At 45.9% G+C, this 20,803-nt stretch overlaps 1 protein-coding gene across 8 annotated transcripts; it reads right to left on the bottom strand.

The window, feature by feature from the left end:
- Positions 1-610: 610 nt before the first annotated feature.
- On the bottom strand, positions 611-18,294 carry SRSF11 (serine and arginine rich splicing factor 11). Of its 8 annotated transcripts, XM_032697103.1 has the most exons (14): positions 18,251-18,285; positions 17,974-18,126; positions 11,033-13,403; positions 9,694-10,549; positions 9,289-9,398; positions 7,735-7,827; positions 6,467-6,516; positions 5,767-5,894; positions 4,754-4,835; positions 4,299-4,430; positions 3,227-3,316; positions 2,592-2,687; positions 1,839-1,977; positions 611-1,733 (listed from the first exon to the last, which is right to left on the bottom strand). In XM_032697103.1, exons 7-14 carry the CDS (start codon positions 6,484-6,486, stop codon positions 1,539-1,541), a joined length of 882 nt encoding a protein of 293 aa, XP_032552994.1. In that variant the 5' UTR covers positions 6,487-6,516; positions 7,735-7,827; positions 9,289-9,398; positions 9,694-10,549; positions 11,033-13,403; positions 17,974-18,126; positions 18,251-18,285; the 3' UTR covers positions 611-1,538. The 8 variants fall into 8 exon arrangements, with proteins under 8 accessions (XP_032552994.1, XP_032552986.1, XP_032552988.1 ...); XM_032697095.1 differs by lacking the exon at positions 9,694-10,549 and having other exon boundaries at positions 611-1,736; positions 13,270-13,403; positions 18,251-18,294; XM_032697097.1 differs by lacking the exon at positions 9,694-10,549 and having other exon boundaries at positions 13,270-13,403; positions 18,251-18,290.
- Between the last annotated feature and the right edge of the window lie 2,509 nt (positions 18,295-20,803).

The raw sequence follows: 20,803 nt of genomic DNA, 5'->3' as shown, positions 1-20,803 counted from the left end.
GCCAGTGGGAAGCCATTCCCCCTTGTCTTGTCCCTCCAGGCTCTTGTCCAAAGTCGCTCTCCAACTCTCTTGGAGCCCCTTTAGGCACTGGAAGGGGCTTTAAGGTCTCCCTGGAGCCTTCTCTTCTCCAGGTGAACACCCCCAGCTCTCCCAGCCTGTCTCTAGAGCAGAGAGGCTCCAGCTGTGGGAGCATCTCCGTGGCCTCCTCTGGACTTGCTCCAGCAGCTCCACATCCTTCTGCTGTTGTTCCTCAGGGCTGGAGGCAGCTCTGCAGGTGGGGTCTCACCTGAGGGGGCAGAGGGGCAGAATTCCCCCCTCCTCTGCTGCCCACACTGTGGGATCAGCACAGCACTCGGGGGTTCTGGGCTGGGTCATGTCCAGCCTCTCCCCCACCAGCACCCCCAAGTCCTTCTCTGCAGTCCCATAAAAACTCCAGATTCTTATTTAAACCCATTTCCCCCCAAAACAATTCATTCTTCAGTGTAACATATTCAACCAGGTTTTAAAGAGATTAACTTGTCAGGTCCTTTTAAAACAGGTAGATGGAATAAAAGTCCCCTCATTCCTTAGAGGTTAAGTTGGGTGGTAGAAATAAATACCAGAAGTTTTCTAGGAACAGGAGTTTAAGTTTCAGGGTTTTATTATCAAAGTTTTGTAAAACAATTTCCGAAACTGTACATCGACATGGCACAGACTGTCGCCTACTTTTGTCTCTTTACCTGCACAAAAGTAAAAGCTCTGGAGCTGCTGGAACTAAGGAACAGCTTGGCTAACTACTCTGCATATTCCATGGGGTCATTGTGTGCGGGAGGGACGGGACACTGTGGGACAGGAACACAAACTCATTAGTTTATACAACTTGAGATCAAGTAAAAAGTACATTATCAGGTGGACTTGCTTTTAAAGCAAACCAAGGTCAGTTTAAAATGCACTCCCTGCTGCAGCGGGTGAGCTCCTGAGCAACCACACCTGGGATGAACTTCCACCAACCCTCCATCACTGGGCCAGGTTTCCCTTCCGGGCAGGGAAACCCATCCCAGCTCGCCCCAGAGGGCACTGAACGGACTGAGAGCCCTCAGGAAGGTCAGTGCATTTTAACTCTGGCCAAGCCAACAAAACCCACCAGGAAAACCAAACCAAACCAATCCCAGCACATGGCTTAAAACCAAAACTAAACCAAAGAGGACAAAAACCTGGTGGGATCCAAGGCTGACCCTGGTGTGAGGTCACATGTCAGGCTCAGGGGCTGCCCCAGGTGTGTGTTGGTGCCACACTCCCCAGGCAGCCGGAGCATCCCTGCCCTGCTCCTGGGACACTACAGGGGGACAGGGGGGGTCACACACAGCCCATGCTGTGGGGGGGTCATGCAGCCTCGGCCCCAGCGAGTCCCCCCCACCCGGAGCACGGAGGTCCCTCTATCAAGCTTTGGGTGTGAGTTAGTACAGGATGGACAGACCATGGAGAGCTCGGAGCTGGATACATCTAAGATTGAGGATTAACAAGTACAGATAAAAGAATCACACGGGTGGCCGGGGGGCTCAGTCGCTCATGTCCATGTCCTCCTCGTGGTGGTCATCCCCGTTCACTTTGGATTCCCTGCCGAGGTCCCCACTGCCCTTCTCGGCCCCAGCTTCCTTCCCCTTTGGGGAAGAGGCCTCTGCCAGTTTCTTCTCCTCTTTCTTGTCCTTCTCGCTGTCATAGCCCTGCTCCTCCTCGTCGTAGTCCCTTGTGACCTGCTTTGCCAGGGAAAGGGACATGTTAGCACAGCCCTGGGGTGCTGGGGGTGGGGCACACGGGGTGTGTGGGCAGGGGGGGCTCCAGGGGTTTATTAAACATACTTTCACGTCCTTGTCACTCTCGGATTTCCGGTCTCGATCCTTCTCCTTGTCTTTGCTTTTCTTTTTCTTGCTTGTCGACCGCTCCCTCTCATCTCTGCTCCTCTCCTTGTCCTTATCCTTCTTCTTTTCCTTTTTATGCCTGTGATGACACAGCAGAAGGATGAAACTCACCCTCACCCCAGGACTAGAACACATCCAGAGTTCACTACAAACCCAACGGAAAATGGCAGCAAGCAATTTAGGGAACACCCTGCGCATTCTCCCAAAATCCCCAAAATCCCAACTTCTTAGCTCCAGATGTAGCACAACAACCACAAAGCCAAGGCTAAGAACATGGAACATTCCGAGTTGGAAGGGACCCACAAGAATCATGGAGTTCAACTCCTGGAGAGTAAGAACAGCAATGTGCCAACGTTCTACAAAGGAGCACCTTGAGTTCCCCATTCTGGGAGAGGGTCACAAACACCCAGGGCCACCCCAAATCAGGTGATTCCTACTGTAATGAGCCAAAGGGAATGGGAATTCTGGCATCTCCTACTCCCACCACCCCTGGAACAGCTCACCCTTGGCATTCCCAGGCAACAACAGAGCAGCTCCAGCTTGGAGCTGATCAAATGATGCTAAAAGGGGTAACAGGCAGCAGAGATCCACCTAAACACACTTCATCCTCAACACAACACCCCAGGATCTTCCCTATAGGGTGACATTTTGGGAATTTTCCATCTAGACTCATTTTTTTAGCCACTCCCTGACCTTCTTGGAGACGGGGACCGGGACATTTTCCGTTTGGGAGATCTGGGCTTTTTGGGTGACCGTGTTCCACTCCGGCTCCTCCTGCGCCGTCTTTCTCTGTAGCAAAGACACAGAAGCTTTTTAATAATTTATGATTAAAGCTACAAATACATCTCTTTCTCCAAACCCAGCCCTGTTCAAAGGGTACTAAATAGTTGCTGAAATTACAAGTTAAACTTGGAGGTTTTTTGAAACAGTAACCTTTTGCATATATTTATTCCCTAAATCAGGAAGAGTTCGGCAGTGACCTGTGTCACACTCTGATACAAAGCAAGGAGAAACTGTTAAAGCCCAAAGCATTTACCTCAAAAATAACAGTTTCAGGGGAAGAATAAAGTATCTTATAGACAGAGAGTACATGTGCTTTTGTGCCTGTACCAGCTATATCCACAAAGAAATCATCACCCAATGGAATCCTGGAGTACCTTGGCTCAGGAAGGACCTCAAAGCCCATCTCATTCCACTCCCTGCCATGGGCAGGGACACCTTCCACTAGACCAGTTGCTCAACTGCAAGAACATTCTTCCTATTTAATATTAAAGTGGATCAAAATCATGCTGGAAAGAGAGACCAAGGAAAATCCCCTGTTCACATACCTGCTTGTGCTTCTGGATCGTCTGGTTGTGCTGTAGCTTTTGGGGGGAGTTTTAGAGCGTTTCTTTTCTTTCTCTTCCTTCTTTTTATCCCTTTTAGTAAAAGAGAGATTGTCAGGCTAAGTCATTTTCAAACCATTTAAGCAGCAGTTCCTAATTTGCTACATAGGGAAAAGAAGGCAGTGCTGGTAATGACAGGGTGGCACAATCTGGTCAGGATTTCTGAGGCCAGGCACATTATAATAATGGTAATGAATTATCTGAAGAAAAAATAGAAGCACAACTTTTACATTTTCTCTGTACCAACAGTCCCAAATCTGCAAGTCTAGGTGCTCACATTTCCTGCTTTCCAAGGCAGCTATTGAGTGATGTTACAAGAAACTGTGACTTTAAAAAGAGCCACTGCTTCATTTTGTCCTGGGTTCTTTTTTTGTTTAAATCAAGCACCAAAATGTGGTAATTTAATTTCTAGCAAATAGTCTAACACAGAATCATAGAATCACTGAGGTTGGAAAAGCCCTCCCAGCCCATCGAGTCCAGCCTGTGCCCAATCCCCACCGTGTCACCCAGCCCAGAGCACTGAGTGCCATGTCCAGTCATTCCTTGGACACCTCCGGGGATAAGGACTCCACCACCTCCCTGGGCAGCCCCTTCCAATGCCTGACCATCCTTTCCAGGAGGAAATTCCTCCTGAGGTCCAACCTGACCCTCCCCTGGCACAGCTTGAAGCCGTTTCCTCTCATCCTGTCCCTTGTTCCCTGGGAGCAGAGCCTGACCCCCACCTGGCCCCACCCTCCTGTCAGGGAGTTGCAGAGAGCAAGAAGGTCCCCGCTGAGCTTCCTTTTCTCCAGCCTGAGCCTCTCCAGCTCCCTCAGCTGCTCCTTTTGCTCCAGACCCTTCCCCAGCTCTGTTCCCTTCTCTGGACATGCTCCAGCCATTCCATGTCTTTTCTGAACTGAGGGGCCCAGAACTGCCCCAGCACTGGAGGCACCTCAGCAGTGCCCAGCACACAGAGACAGGCACCGCACCGGTCAGGGTAATTTCCTGGTCAGGAGAGATTTCCTGAAGCCATTACCTGGTTTTGGATGTGCTCCTGGACCTCCTGCTTCTCTCTCTGGAATGAGATCTCCTTCGCCTGGGGCTTTTGGATCGCCTCCTACTTCTGGATTTGGAATGAGACCTTCTCCTTGATCTGCTTCTGGACCGTCTGCCAGGAACACACAACACAGGGTCAGACACAGGACATTCTGAGAGGCCTGTCACCATCAGGGAGTCAGTGGTAACAGCACTGTGAGGCACAACCAGACAGAAATGCAGAGAATTATACAGAACACAACGAAAAGTCTCAAATCAATCAGCCCTTACTAACCCACTGTACAGAATTATCAGTCATATTGCAGAGGAGCTCTGGGAAGTCATGTTCAAATGAGAATAAATCTTCAGAACATGAAGGGGCCCTTTCAAGAAGTATTTTTGAAGGAATTCTTTCAGCTCTGGGAGGGTTTTTTAAAGCCCATGAGATACCTTTACCTGTGTCTGGATGAAGAAGGTGTCCTCCTCCTCCTCGAGCGTGACCTCGACCTTGAATGTCTTCTTTTTTCGTCTTTTTTGTCTGAAAAAGGAAAAAAACTCAAGCATTATTTTAGTATTTAAAAGGATTTTATAAAGGAAAGGACCTGGAGCTTCATGTAATACATATAAATAGATAAAGAAAATCTCATTTTGACATCTGAAATTAGGGCTTATCTACCATTTTCTTCACAAGAGGATAGAAAGAATGAACACGACAGAGACATCTGACATAAAATAACAGAGTTTTATGCAAAACTGAAGAAGTAAAAATTTAGAAAAGACTTAATTAAAGTCAGTTAAAAGCTGGTGGCTGCAGGCCTATGGAAAGTCTTGTGCAAATTCCAGAATCTGCCATTTTGTGAGAGGCTAAAGAACCTCTCAAATGATTGTTTTGAATTTTCCACAAAAAAGCAAAAGCAACCAGCATATTTTTTCTGATATAAGACAAGAATAGGAGTTCTGTTCTTTCCCAAAAATCATCAGGAGGCTGCAAAATTGTATTTTCAGTGTTTCAAACTACTGCCTCTCAGATTTGATAGTTCTGACATTTGTGGGAGAACTGCTGCAGCTTGCTCTAAAATAAAATCTGCTGCAAAAAAGAGAATTATTTACAAACCTGCACAGATTAGGAACTGAGATAAAAGAAACCATCCCTGAGAACAAGCATCGCTGGGGTATCAACTGGTGAGGCCACTGCTGTTCCCACGAAATCTCAGATACAGCAACAGTAACTGGGCATTTTGCAATCTTCAAATAAGTGAATTTTGGGAAAAATAATAGCTTAATCCCTGCCCCATCCTGTAGGACACATGGAGCATCCACTGCAGCTCAATTAAAACCCTGCCAGCTATAAATGCAGCCAGTACAAAGCAGAAGCATTAAGCCAGTACTCTGCAGCCCATTAGCTTCTATCATGTACCACGTCAAAGTGCATCCTGAAGGGAATGGCTCATCCTAGGGTCTGGAATTACCTGGCTCTATAGCAGCAGAGATTAAGGACTGTGCTTCTCGGACCCTCTTCATTGCTTCCTCTATTTCTTTACTGGAGGTATCTGATTTCAGACTCGGGGAGACAAGACCTGCAGCCACGTGGTTCAACCTGGGGAACAGAGTTCCAGAAATTCATATTGATGAATCCAAAGGATACAGGTGTCCACTGTTTGAGCCTGTTCTTAGAATCAGGGAATCCCGGAATGGTTTGGGTTGGGAGGGACATTAAACCTCATCTCAGGTTTAAACCTCCCAGGTAACTACCAGTAAGATAAGAGGGCATGGTCTTAAGCTGTGCCAGGGGAGGTTTGGGTTAGATATTAGGAAGAAATTCTTTACAGAGAGGGTAATCAGGCATTGGAATGGGCTGCCCAGGGAAGTGGTTGATTCTCCGTCCCTGGAGGTTTTTAAGATGAGACTGGATGTGGCACTTAGTGCCATGGTCTGGTAACCACGGCAGTGTTGGATCAAGGGTTGGACTTTTCCAACTCGGCTGATTCTGTGATTCTCATTCCACCTCCTGCCATGGGCAGGGACACCTTCTACCAGACCAGGGTTCTCCAAACCCCATCCAAGCTCCCAGTTGCCTCCAGCAGGACAAAGATTGGACATTGAATTCCCACGGATATTCTCCAGATCCCATGCAGTGCAATATAAGTATTAGTGAATATTAATGCTTACTTTGGATCCACTGTGCTCATCAGTTTTAGGAGCTGATCTGCTGCAAGAGACTGTGAGGGGAAAAAACCCAACAAGTTAAAATCATGTGTACTCAGGACTATCTGCCTTGAAAACCCCCCAGCAGTGGCTAAGGCAGGAATTCTTCACAGATGGAAAAACCAGACCAGAACACCCCCAGACAAAGAGGAAAAGGCACATTGATCTGGTTTAACTGGAGGATGGTGGGAAGGTGTGAACATCACACTGCAGTGGTGCTCAGGGGCTTTATTTTCCACAGCAGCCAAACACAGGCCCTGCCCTGGACAGAATCAAGGCATAAAAACAGAAATATATAAAAATACACTGCTGGTGCACATATATATATACACACACACACATATTTTAATAACCTGGTGTCCAGGGTATTTCTCTGTTAATTCAGGAGAACAGAGACCTCAGAGAACAAAGCTTCCTGTCCGCTAAAGGCCTCAATGCCAATTTGTGAACAGTAAACATCTAAAAATTCCATGAAAACATGTATTCTACAGCTCTTAGGAAAATCTGCGTGTTATTAGGATTAGTCACTTCTGTACCAGTGAGGTATTAACAAAATGTTTAGTCCTCACTCATTTTCTTTTTCATATATGTAACAGTTTGTTACATTTTACATTCAGCTGGTTTAATGCACAGGAGACAATTCTCCATCACATGCATTTAAAATATTTATTTTTTCAATTTGTAATTTCATTTTCACCATGATTTGCTTTTCCTCCACATGGAATGCATAAAAAGGGTGCTAAATGCTGGGTTTCTCAGCAGTGCATTTAATTATTGCTACTGTACAGTATTTGGTTCTTATATCTTAAAAATTCTATTTGTAAATATATGTATATGCTCAATATGTTAATATAGTTTTATATATTTATATAAATATATTCAATATTCTATTATTACTTAGCACGTAAAGTCTTTTTATCCAGCTTTAACAGCCTAAAAAAGTCTCCTATCTGTTTTCTACACCTAAAAGATTAAAAAGTAAAACTATTTTTTTTACTCTAAGTACAAGACGGGCTCATGGCCTGATTATGACACATTTAAAATATTTCATTACTATTCCCAAATTATTTCTCAGGCCTTTCCAGCATTTAATTTGATATTCAAGCAGATAGTCTTTATTCCAAGCCGGTTCTCACAGAAACCAATCACTGGAGTTTCCAGGCAGTATATAAATGAAAATTACTTTTAAAACAGAAAAGAGGGGGGACAATGAAGGGTATTTTGGGCCATACCTGAGAGTTTAGGTTTGCTCCAGGAAGCCCGAGAGCAGCAAGGGCAGGATCAAGAGCAGGAGCTCCTAAAGCAGCTAAAGGGACAGCACCAATCTGGGACAGAGACAGCAATTAGAGCACAGTCATTAATAAAAACCTGGGTTAGCAAGGAGAAAATCAACATTCCCACACATGAGACATGTAGAAACCTGAGCTGGGCTTTACTTCAGCTTCCAGCTAGAGGAAACATTATACAAAGGTCAGAGAGAGCGTTTCAGGATTCCTTATTCAGGGATTCCAAAGCTTACTATACATGAAAGTGGATGGAATTGTGCTTCCTCTGGATCCTGATGGGTGTGTGGGGGGGGAAAGGCAAAAAAGTAAAGCATTCCACCAAATTCAAGGAATAGTTTAAAATGAGATGATTTTCCAGTGCTAAAATGAAAATTCCTTATAAGTTTCTGAGACAACCACCTCATTTCTAATTCAATTTAGGATTGAAATGAATGTTTTATGTTAAAAGGCAATGTAACAGTATTACATCTTAGCAGATTTCTCAGATCTGGTTAACACTGGCAAATGGGCTGAAAAGCTACTGGAAGAGCAAGTAGGATAATGACATAGGTCTGAATTCCTTAAATTCCTCCAGAAGCCTCATTAAAGCAGCTCATGTTTGGCCATTTAAATTGACTGAGACCATCGACAGACACTGAAACCAAATACACTTTCAAGATGTGTTTGAAAAAAACTGACTTCACTGAATTCCCATCACATGGACGTGTTAAATACATTCCACCACTAAGTGCACTGGGACCAGGTTGGGATTCAGAGTGACAGAGCTAAAATTAACGTGGCTTAACCACCACTTTCAGGAATTCATATACACAGTTCTCAGTGAACGGAATCTTTCAGGTTGTATTTGGTTCTTCCAACCCTTTCTTCATTTCCAAGTTTAAATTCAGGATTTTCCCTCCACATTGGGTTAAAAGCTTCTGAGCAGCTCCATGGCAAGGGGATCCTTCAGCTAAGCTGAAGTAGGTTTGAGGACTGCAGAATTAACGAAGCTTTATTATTATTAATTTGCCTCTTGACTTTGATTCTCTGTTCCCTGGTAAGAGATGTGTGTTCCCACAATGTATTACTCTCACTGTTCATCTTCCACACGAATTCTTGTGGGTTCAGATAACGAGGTTCCAATTTTCCCCTCAGCTGGAGTATTAATGAAAGGAATCTCCCAGCATGGCAGCTCCTTGGACTCCATGAATTTAAAACCTATGAGATCTCTACTGTTGGCAAATCTGCAAGTACAATGGATAAAAAGGGATGGGAGACAGAAACAAACAGGGCCCTGAGACACCAGAAGCATCATTTCAGGGAAATAAGAAGATCCCATTTAGCAACTAATCACTGTTTTGCCCCAATTCGTATCAGAGCTGTAACAAACCATCAGGGTTTGGAACTATTCTAGGAATTGGCATTAGCACATCAGGCCTGAAAAAAAGAGCAGGAGTGAAGTGAGAACCCAGCAGAACACACCCAATGGTCTCCCCTGGCCCAGCCCAGGTGAGATCCTACCTGAGAGAGTGGGTTGGGAGTGGGCAGCAGTCCACCTCCGGGCAGCAGCCCAGCCACTGCATTAGCTGGTGCCAAGAGAGACAAAGCCTTAGTCTCATCAGGAATGACTCCTGCAGAGAAACAGCCTGGCATTAGAGTGCATCCCATCCCAGAGGCAGAAAATACACAAATACACCCAGCAAAGTCTCCCTGATACACCACCTGAGTTTGTTGAAAGTACTTATGTTGGCTAAAATACAAAGCTTGATGGCTATTAATATTTAGCATTAACTTTTTTGTCAGAATGCAACTTCAATGGGTGAAAATTTGACTGTTCCTTTTTCTCTACAAAAGGTTAAGTTTCTAGAGCAAAAAAATAGCACAATACACACTACTTTTTTGTTAACACTGCCAAGGTTTCATCACCTGTACTCGATTTTTAAGTCATGAACCAAACGTAAGCAAGCACAGTCGGTTCTCCAGGGGTGTGCTCTCAACTTTCAAAAGCTGTTTTATGAACAACGACTCGTGTCGGCTGCTTCACTACAAAGCACACAGAAAAATCAAGATACACAAGACAAAAAAAGTTTGATTTAGGGGTTAATAATATGGTACAGTTCACTATTGTTTTCTTTTACACCTACCATACAAATTTTGTCAAACTTAAAGAGAAGGGATGGATATTTGGGGTTGAATCAAGCGTAGGGCTTTTGCTGACGTGTCACATGGAAATGCAAGTCCCTGCAGGTCTCCAAGAAGGCTGTGTGTGTGTCTGGGGGTGGCTGGTGGATACAGGGAATGGTGGCACATTCCTTACCTGTGCAGTAAAATGCATTTGTTCCATTATGTGCCACGCTTAGTGTACCAAGAATGCTGCTACAAACTGCCATGGCAGGGGGGACTTCTGGCCCAAAATCTTGCAGCCAACTTAGACAAATGTCTTATTTCTCTGCCTGCTCTGCACAGGGAATTTTAAGGGCCCTACTAGGAAACAATTGTGTAGGTATTTTTACTCTATCCAACAGCAAAAGCCCTATACAGATGGATTAATTTGTTAATGTGCCCAAGCCCCCAAAATGAGAGTTCAATAAAACAATTTTACTATATATTTGCAAATACCAGTAGTGTTTCTGTAATACACATTAAGAAACTGCATCTCATCATAAAACATACAATATGTACAGGGCACTTAAGAGAAACTGGATAAGCTGCAGAAGAAAACTGTTGGGTGGTATTTTCAGCAGGGCCTGGTATATAGTTCAGGCTGAACCAGGGAAAAGAACTGTAAAACACAACAACAAAAAAGAAAAACCACTGTTAAATAAAGGTAATGGTTCCTCCCACCTATACTGAGAAGTGCCGATAATCTACATAAACGTACAATACACAGCACTGTTATCTGGCCCGTGGCACTGAGCTGGCAGCAATTTAGATACCCAAAGTTATGGAGGGACAGGGGGAAAAAGGTCATGGAGGCAAAGGGCAGTAATGCATAAATATATCAACATACCTACAGAGAGATTACGGGGTCGTTTTGCATGCAAAATTATGTCTCAGAGGATATTTATCAATTATAGCTAAACATTTCAAATTAGTGCAACTACAACATTTCTGGCATCTAAATACAAATCCTCAGACTTAGCTCGAGACACCTCATAGAAGATCTGCATCCATTAAAAAAAAATCATGCATCTGATCCTCTAATCGTTTCTTTAAAAAGTATTTAAATAAACTACAATTGAAAAAAAGCAATGAGGCCCCTCACCAGTTAATTTTCATGCTTCAAGAGCTTTTTTTACTGCTGCTTTGTTAGAACCATGAAATACTGCATGAATGTGTAGAAATGAAAGAAAAAGAAACAGACAAAAGAAACAAACATTAACCAAAGAACCTAAACACCCCCCCCAGCCATCTTTAACCTTAAGAGTTCCTTCCAAATCCAGGAATAGCCCAGAGAAAATGACAAATACTAAACCTTACCGTAGCCTTTGTGTATAGTTCTATAACACAAAGCAACAGCCACCACCAAAGTGTCTGTGTGAGCTAAAACTTGGGACAGGGGGGGAATTATTTCACTGAACAGATAATAAACATTTGCTTTAGTGACAGGCAATATTGACACAGATTAATCAGCACAGTAAAAATCTGAGAGAGGAGGGCCCCGTTCACAGTAGTTCAGCACATGCCTGGCTTTAAGCACATGAGCAGTGTCACTGGGGTTTTAAAACTTGCTGTTCGGTGCTCAGTTTGTTCAACTGGGACCCTGGCAGTTCGAATTTTAAAGGAAAACTGTTCTCCAGCTCAGGGACAGAACCGTGGGATTACCAAACCAGGGGCAATACTTTATTGGTTGAACGTATCTCTTGTGATATGCCAAAACCATCAAATTCTGAACTGCTCAAAGACCACAAGGTACAGCCCATGAGGAACTCCTTGATTTAACAGGCCCATTACAATATTCTGCTTTAATAATTTGATTTTCTTTACACGATCTCAAGCAAACTACTGGGCAGGTTTCTCTGTGTGCCAGATTATCCACAGTGGACAAAGTGAGACTGACCAAGAGAAAAGTGGTTTTATCCTTGTAGGAAGAGTTAAACACTGACATTATTCACATGGGCCTTGGAGAATATTCCAACACTAACTCAGCTGGACTGGTGCTGTATTTAACACACAGACAAGGACAAGATGCCTTTCAGCTCTGCTATTACACCTCAACTAGTGGCAGCAGGAGCAGTAACTCCATTGCAAGGGGGGTTCTGTACCCTCAGAAAGCAGCACAGCTCAAAGGCCACGCTGCACATTCCTACACTCCAGGGATTAAGTTTCATCTGTTAAGTTTAAATTTCATATCTTTTAAGCTTCAGGAACACAAAGATAAGATAAGACAGCTCCCCAGGATTTAAGAGACAGCTACAGCATTACAGTGTCTTGATTACAGGTCTGACCCCAGGTCATGTACCAAACTTAATCTGCAAGATTTTATTAAATTCAAGCTTTCCCAGAAGTAAATCAAGAAAAGTACAAGTACAATGGAAATCAGTTACTTCTAAAGCAAGTCTAGAAGAGTTTAATAAGACTTCTGTAAGAAGAGGTGTCTTCTCAGCACTTTGCTTTTAAGGTAAGTTCCAAAAACCCTGCTCATTGCCTTTCAAATTACTGTAACACCCTAAAATGTAAAAATAAAAAGAAGAAGAGAAAATGTAGTTAACAAGTGGTTACACCAGGAAAACACTTGGGGACTTGAGTGCTTGCTGGCCTTTAGTTAATGGCTAGAATCCCCTGTAGCTGCAGAGGACCCACTGTTTTTCAGTCATCTGGAAGGGCTTTGCATTTGCCTTCTCCACTACAAAAATCACACACACAAATAACAGAGAGAAGAGTTTATTATTTAGCAAAATTCTATTAAATATATCAAGGATGAACAAGAAAACTTGGAATAAAAAACTAGGACCAGTGCCCATGTGGCACCTCTTGGAAGATATCACTTTTGAATTAAACCATAATTATTCAAACCCTTGGTATATTGGACTCCACAAGGAGAGCGGGGGCCTTTTTGGGATGTTCCCAAATAAATGCAGTGACAGCATATCCCAGAGGAATGCTAGTTCCTCTCCCATGCACTCCAGGGAGGGACAAACCATTCTCATGAAGAGAGTGAAAGTACTAAATGCTTAATTATTAAGGCAAAAGTTGCTTAAAATATTGACCTGTTTGCATTTAAGTCTGTTTGGGAAATGTCTCACCGAGACAGATACAGAGCAAAATTTGCAAACAATTCTGCCTAAAATGTTATTATTCTAAACTTTAAGACACACAAAACTTCCCACTTTCATGAGGTGAATGAAATCATTGAGCCCAGGGGCCAAAGGCAACATACCAAGGGTTTCAGGATGGAGATATTTGAGTGTTTGACATTGGACTAACGCTGGGTTTTTTGCACTAGACAGGAATGAAACCCCACCAAAGGTGGCTCCGTGGGCCATTAAACAAGTCACAAACCTTCTGCATAGGGCACCACTATGAGGGCTCTGTCCACGAACACGGTGTTTGTCAGGTGCTGCGCCACCACCGCCGAGTCGGGGTCGTGGAACTTCACAAAGCACACGCGCGACGACACCGGCAAGGGGGAGTCACTGTGGGAGAGAGACAGGGAAGCAGTTACCAGGGGTTACACCACACCCAGTCAAAATTGCATAAATAACCTTTATTGCCTCACTTGAACTGGGCAGTAGTTGTCAGGCTCAATAGATCCATGAGCAGGCACCTAAATGCAACTTAATTTTTGTCTGGGAGAAGGGAAGGAGGCCAAGGAAAATGTTGCTGAGAAAAAGTTACCAACTACGTATCAGTTAAACCCAGGGCTTTTACACTCCCTGATCTAGGCCCCAAATGCTAATTAAGGTAAATTATAACATAAAGAGGGTGATGATTAAAAGATCCCTGTGACTTGTGACAAGGGCAGTGTGGGGACAGGACGTGGGGTGATGGCTTTAAGCTGCCAGAGAGTGGGGTCAGATGGGATACTGGGAAGGAATTCTTCCCTGTGAGGGTGGTGAGGCCCTGGCACGGGTTGCCCAGAGAAGCAGTGCATGCCCCATCCCTGGAAGCGTCCAAGGCCAGGTTGGACAGGACTTGGAGCAACCCTGGGATAATGGAAGGTGTCCCTGCCCATGTCAGGGGTGGAACTGGATGGGCCACCATTCTGTGATTCTGTTTTATTCATCAACCCAATTTCATACAAGCTTCTAGACCAAACTTCACTATTCAGCCTCTCCCACGCACAGCAATGCCATGTTCATCCTGAGGGATGCACAAGTGCTGAGCTTGTGTCCCTCCTTCAGTAGTGAAGAACAAAACACAAGTTCAAGAAACTCAGCCAGGCAATGCTACAGTTCACTCTACTGAGTGGAAAGCTCCTTAACACAGCTACTCCTCAGCTCAGAACCAGCCTACTTAAAAAAAATCCCAGACACTGAAAATCCAAAAGAGAATCAAGACATTGAGTCATTTGAAAAAAAACCCAACCAAACAAAAAAACCCCGCAGAAATATCTACTTCCTACAACAACCGGAAAGAATTGTACAACTACAACTGTGCCTTCCCTAAAATAAAACAAAACCAAACTCCCAAAAACTAGATGCAGAGTCAACTCAGTAAAGGTCCAGAATGGATTAAAAAAGTTCCTATGTCCTGAAAGTGGTGCAGATTTTGCTTTAATTGGATGTATAAAGTAAAGGACAGCAAGTAAAATTATTCTGCAGACAGAGCTGTGCAACAGATGAGTTAAAAGCTGCCTCCAGAAGGCACAGGAAGCAGCAGCTAGTCCTGAAGCCTTTGTTCCTACCCCAGACCAGGGCACAGTGGCTGTTTATTCTGCCATCAAGTATCAGGGGCACAGATCAGCCTGAAGAGCTCAGAAAACATTCACTGATTGCTGACAAGGATCTACCTTTCCTTACTGGATTCCCAGACAATTCAAAGACAAGCTCTTCCAGTGCATCCCCCCACCAGCACAGCTTTATTTGGGTTGCTGGAGGCTGATCAAGCCTTTCAGCACTGGGAGTTGTCAAAATTCAGGGGAACGACTCTGGCACACCCAGACAGAAATCCAGGGTCTATTTTGGTCTCTGCAAATGCCAAACCCTCTCTCACCTTCACCCCACCTCAGCCCAATGTGCACAACTCAACTACTGCCCACATCGTCCCTCAGATCACACTTTAATAACTTTAAATTTAACCTCAGCTGAGAAACTAGACTGGAGCCAGCACACTGCAGCTTTTAAAGCATTAAAATTAGTAACAGCCACTTGCTCCAACAGCTTGCAGACTGAATAAATTGGGAAGGAACTGCAGTGAATAAACAGCCAGAGACAGAAATATTGAAACTCTGAGCCCTTTTGGATGCAGGAATCCACAGCTGAAATAGTGCCTTTTTAACCCACAATAAGAAGTAATAAAATAATTATTAATAATAATTATTAATAAGAACAGATAAATAACTAAGAAATAAAAGTAAACATAATTAATAATAACCCCCTCAAAATAATTAATAAAAATGTAAAATCAAAGAAGCAGGCGTTTAACAAAATCTCAGTAGTAAAATTGCAAAGAAAAGTAAATCAAGGAATGATGGCAAAGTTGTAGGATTTACTCATCTAAGTTGTAAAAAAAATTATACAACTCATTACATAAAAGTAGTACAACATTTTCAGGCATTCTTAAAATGTCTGTGATAACATGGGAATGTTATCAAGGACACAGAGCAGACTCTATTGAGTCTTTAGCAGATCTTGTTTACAGCCAGGAGCACCACAAGGAATGCTTTGGGATAGCTGAGTTTTTCCTAAAATAATGAATATAACAAACAACTGACAGTGTTCGGCAACGCCTCTGCAGCCTGACATCTCATATACATCTGTGTGCTGCACTTTTAAAAATGGCATTTCCACTCACTCTAAAATCCAAGCTGAATGAAATCCATCAAGAACTGAATGTTCTCAACAGTTCCAAAAAAAGCCACCATCCATCATTATTGTAATTCAGCAGAGATTGATACACTCAGTAATTGTCTCTCAGCCTGGATACACGAGGATTTTCTGGGGCTGAACAATGGGCCCGGAGTACAGGAGACTCAGGAATCCATTCCCTCCACTTTCCAGTTTGGATGAAGCTTTATGGAATACAATAAAGAAGAGAACCAAGCCATGGAGGTGGGGGAAAGCATGAGGAAGAGGGAAGTACAGTTTGGGGAGGAAGAATGGAAGAAGTCACAAAGTTGGTTGTGGATTAAAGATAAATGTGAAACAGGTGATTAATAAACTGGAATAAGGGGATGGACAGGAGAGAGAAAGAGAAATGTAGAGAAGCTTGGGAAGTTATGTCTGATCTGGCAGCCCAGGAGAAAAAGGAAGTTCTAGAGAAGACAGCAGAGTCAGAGTGACACAGATCAAACAAGGAGGTGGAGCAAGGGAAGTGGGATTGGTTACTCAGAAATGCTACAGGCAAGAAAGAATCTCAGCAGGATCCAGGACACAAAGGAATTCAGATGATGGAGAGAACTCACAGACAATAACTTGTATCCTGTACCCCCCAAAACTGGATGACAATCATGGGCAGGGAAAAGTCAGGACCTGGAATTTAAAGGACAAGGGACAGAAAAAGGAACAGCAAAAGAACCTGTCACGACTAGAAAATGGGTGAAATGGAATTGGGGTCTCTGAAGCACCTTAAGAGCACCCCAGGGAGTCCAGAGGTGCCAGAGCCCTTGGTACACAAAGGGAAGGACACCAAACCACACAAGGAATCTCTTAACAGATTAGTTAATGAGTATCTAAAGCTACAAAGTTTACCATTCACCTCTAACAACCTTCCTGAAAAATGAGACCAAGTGTTTAAAACCCAGAGCAGACGTGAAACAACTGCACCTTTTACAGGTGAGTTCTCTCCCATCCCACTACAGTTATCCCAGCTGGGAATGAGAAAACTCATGGTTGGAAGTGTCCCTGGATTTTGGGTACAGTTACATTCCAATTCCAACCCGAAACTGCCAAAATCCCACCCAAAGACACTGCAAGAATACCAGTGCACATCCAGCTGTCAGGATGGCTGGGTTTCCCTTCGTTGTCCTAGCAGGGACTGAAGACTCAGTGAGACAAAAAAAGAAATAATGTGATAGTTTTTTTATCTCCAAAATAAAAAATCCAAGTACCTTTGGGCATTACAAATAATTGACTGAGTTCTTGTTGATTATTCTCCAATCCTTTTTCATCATGGCAAAAACCGAACCCATAACTTACATAATGAATATGCAAAACAGCAACAGATAATGACATCAGATCTATAAATCCAATCAAACAGACACAACCATCACCAGTGCTAACACTGAAGCTCTATATTGCATCAGAAAGGATCCTGAAAGCCTTAGTGTCATCAGAATTAAATTGCAAGTGAAGACATAAAAACTAACTTAGATTTTTTTTTTTGTTTGTGGATACTTCCACATTACTGAGATACCTGAAACTTAGTTTTCAGATTATATACACATGTTAAATATGTATTATTTGTATATTAGTGGTTACCTGACCATTTGCACAGAATTCTCTGCGAGGAATGCATATATATGTATATAAATTTGAGTTTTATGGCCATAATCCACAAACTGCCACAGTTCTGGAGATGATCTAGACAGAGAGGCTCTCTGGGCACAACCCCGGCCAAACGGGCATTTCCTGGGAGGATCACACGTGTAACCAACCACACGCCTAAATTACCGCCGTCTCCCCGCAATTCCTGCTGAGAACTCAAACCCTTTGGGGGTGCGCGGCGGCTCCGCCTGAGAACGCCGGGGACCCCCGGGGGGGGAGCGCAGATTCCCAAGCGCTTCCACAATGGGGGGCCGCGGCCGGCCGGAACCCCCCGGGGGCCGTAGGGGGCGGCCCAGGCCGGGATCCGCCAGGGGCCGTGGCGGGGCGGGCTGGAATCCGCCGGGATCCCTCGGGAGCGGCGACGGCCCGAGAAGGGATCCCCCGGGATCCACAGGGGCGGGAGCGGGGGCGGCACGGGCCGGGATCCCTCAGGATCCGCCGGGAGCGGGGGCGGCCCGGTCCAGGCTGGGCGGTGGCAGGCGGGCGGAGGCGGCGCTGGGCCGCGGGGAGGGCGCGGGGGGGGGGAGGAGGGGCGGCGGCGGACCCGGGCCGCACTCACTCGGGGGGGAAGAGGCGCAGCTCCTCGATCTTGCCCAGGAAGCCGAAGAGGGTCCGCATCTGCTCCGAGCTGGCGCTGGGAGAGACGTTGGTGACCTGGATCACGTCGGTGCCGCTGCTGGAGGCCATCGCGCCGCCGCCCGCTCCGCCGGTGCTGCGGGGACACAACGGGGCGGATGAGGCGCGGCACAGACCCCCGTTTCCCTGGCCCGGACCCCTTAGCCCCGGGCCCGTTCCGCTCCCCCCGTTCCCGTCCCGTCCCGGCCCCGCTCCCTCACCAGCCTGCCCGGGCCGCAGTGTCCCACAGTGCACCGCGCCGCGCCTGCGCGCGCCGCCACAGCACGCGGGCCCCGCGCGTGCGCCGCGCCGCCACCGACGCGCACACACGCCCGCGCGCGCGGGGGCGGCGCGTGCGCGGAAGGGGCGCCCCCCACAGGCTGCCGCCCGCCCGAGCGCGCGCGCAGGGGAACGAGCTGCGCGTGCGCGGGGTGCCGTGCGGCGTGGGTGGGGAAGGGACGCGGGCCCTCCCGCGCGCGGGAAACCGCGTGTGAAGGGCCGTGAGGGGGCTGTGAGGGGTCTGACAGCTTTCGGGGGTGTGGGGAACCGTGAGGTGGTCGGAAGGCCCGTGAGGGGTCTGGGGGGCTGTGAAGCGGCTGAGGGGTCCATGAGGGATCTGAGGGGATTGTAAGGGGCTCTAAGGGAGCCATGAGGGCTCTAAGGGACTGTGAGGGGTTGGAGGGACCATGAGGAACCATCAGGGGCTGTGAGGGCTCTGAGGAGACGTGAAGACACATGAGGGGGCCATGAAGGGTCTGAGGGGCTGTCCAGTGTCAGTGGGACCGTGAGGGGTGTGAGGGACCATGACACACCATGAGGGTCTCCGAGGGATTGTGAGGGGCCGTTATTTCCTCCTCACTTCATCATTCAGAGACTAAACTGTCACACAGTTTACTGCCCAAGCAGTGTGAGGTTGGGGTGGGAATTTCTCTTAATATTAGAGAGGAAAAAAAATTCATCATCATCATGGCTTGGCTTCGCAAACGAAGATTTGGGAAGGCACTATCCACTTTTGCTACAGGCACGCTGGTGGCTTATGAGGCCAATACGTGACAGACATATCTGATTGCAAAAGACGCAGCAGAAAGACTCCTTAGATGGTGTATTTTGCAAGACACGGTTCTTCTGCATTGCCTTTTTCCTCGAGAGTGATCCTGCGTGTGTTCTCGAAGGAGACAGCTGCGTTATAGATGGTGTGTCTCCAGGCCTCCCGATTGGAGGCAGAGTAGACCAGTTATGGTGATCAATATGGCCAAGGCTGAGATGTTGTTTCAGGGAGTCCTTGAATCTTTCTTCGGGGCTCCTCTCATGCGGCAGCCAGTGGCAAGTTCACCATAGAGCAGGATCTTAGGGAGGCGGTGGTCCTTCATCCTTGAGACGTGCCCTGCCCATCGCAGCTGCGTTCTCATCAACATGGCCTCAATACTAGTGACAGCTGCTTGCTCTAGTACAGATGTATTGGTCACATAATCTGACCAGCGGATGTTAAGGATTGTACGGAGGGCAGCGCTGATGGAAGCGTTCTAGGAGCGCAGGTGGTGGCGGTAGATGACCATGATTCGGAACCATATAGGAGAGTAGACAACACTATGGCTTGTAAACACCGATCTTTTCCTGGTCAGTTTGCTGCTTTCTATAAATGTATTTCCCCATAAATGTTACTGCATGTAAACAATTTAAAACAAGCCTTATTTATTAATGAAGCTGAAATTCTACCACATCTGATTCATAACACAGAACACATTCACTGTCCTCCCTTACCAGATAGCTACATTTCCATTTAAAAAATACCACAGATGCAATATCTCATACTGAATTGCCACAAATGTACTTAAACTCCAAATTTTAATTTGTCAGCAATATCGTATGTGAATTTACACTAATTTCCAAAAGCACAATGCAACTTAGATGAAACCACCTACCCTATTTTTATTGAGGCCCTGAGGGACAGAGCAATGGCCCTCTGAAGTCCTAAAAAGCCATTTTAAGCACCACTGGTTTTTTTTAATATCAGTTGTTCCACTGAAAGAACAGACTGAAAAAAAAAAAAGGGGGGGGGAATTAAAGAACACCGGTAAATATTAATGAGGCCAAGATCCTTAGTTGAGAGCAAATGCCTGAAGTGCGAGTTTCCTGAATCACATACTTAACTAATGTACTTAAACCTTAACTAATTACTTTAATTTAAATGGAACTACTCATAGAAGCATTTCCAAACAGGGGAGCGTTTGAACACAAACCTGCTGTTTGAAAGGGGAAAAGAGCTACAATTAAAACTCGGACCTCGCTCTTTTTTCATCATTTTTCTCTCGGCAGGAGCAGCAGACAAGCTCTGCCTGGGGTTAAACAGCCCCAGCGGCGACTGGTCCCAGTGAATCTCATGTACTTGTGCTCAGGGTTTGTCATCTGGAATATTTTTTATATATCGCGGTTGGACGGGGCTTGGAGCAACCTGGGCTGGTGAAGGTGTCCCAGCCCATGGCAGGGGTGGAACGGGATGAGCTCCGAGATCCCTTCGAAGCCAATCCATTCTGGGATTCTATCGAGGTTGGGTGTCAAAAGCGCCTCTGCTGTTCCCGTGTGTCCGTGTCGAACACCCCCGTTACCCGATCCCGTTCACGGCCGTGCCGAGGCTCCATTTCGGCTCCGCGGGGCGGGAAATGGCGGCGGGGCTGGGGCTGGGGCTGGGCCGGGCCCGCCCGAGGGGCCCGCTCGGCCCGCCTCCTGGGCGGGCGGACCCAGCCCGGCTCGGGCCCCGCGCGGGGCTCAGGGCG

This window comes from Chiroxiphia lanceolata, chromosome 9 (genome assembly GCF_009829145.1).
Source record: "Chiroxiphia lanceolata isolate bChiLan1 chromosome 9, bChiLan1.pri, whole genome shotgun sequence".
Taxonomy (NCBI): Eukaryota; Metazoa; Chordata; class Aves; order Passeriformes; family Pipridae; genus Chiroxiphia; species Chiroxiphia lanceolata.
The sequence above is the reverse complement of the archived record's forward strand: the minus strand, read 5'-3'. Positions and strand labels throughout refer to the sequence as shown.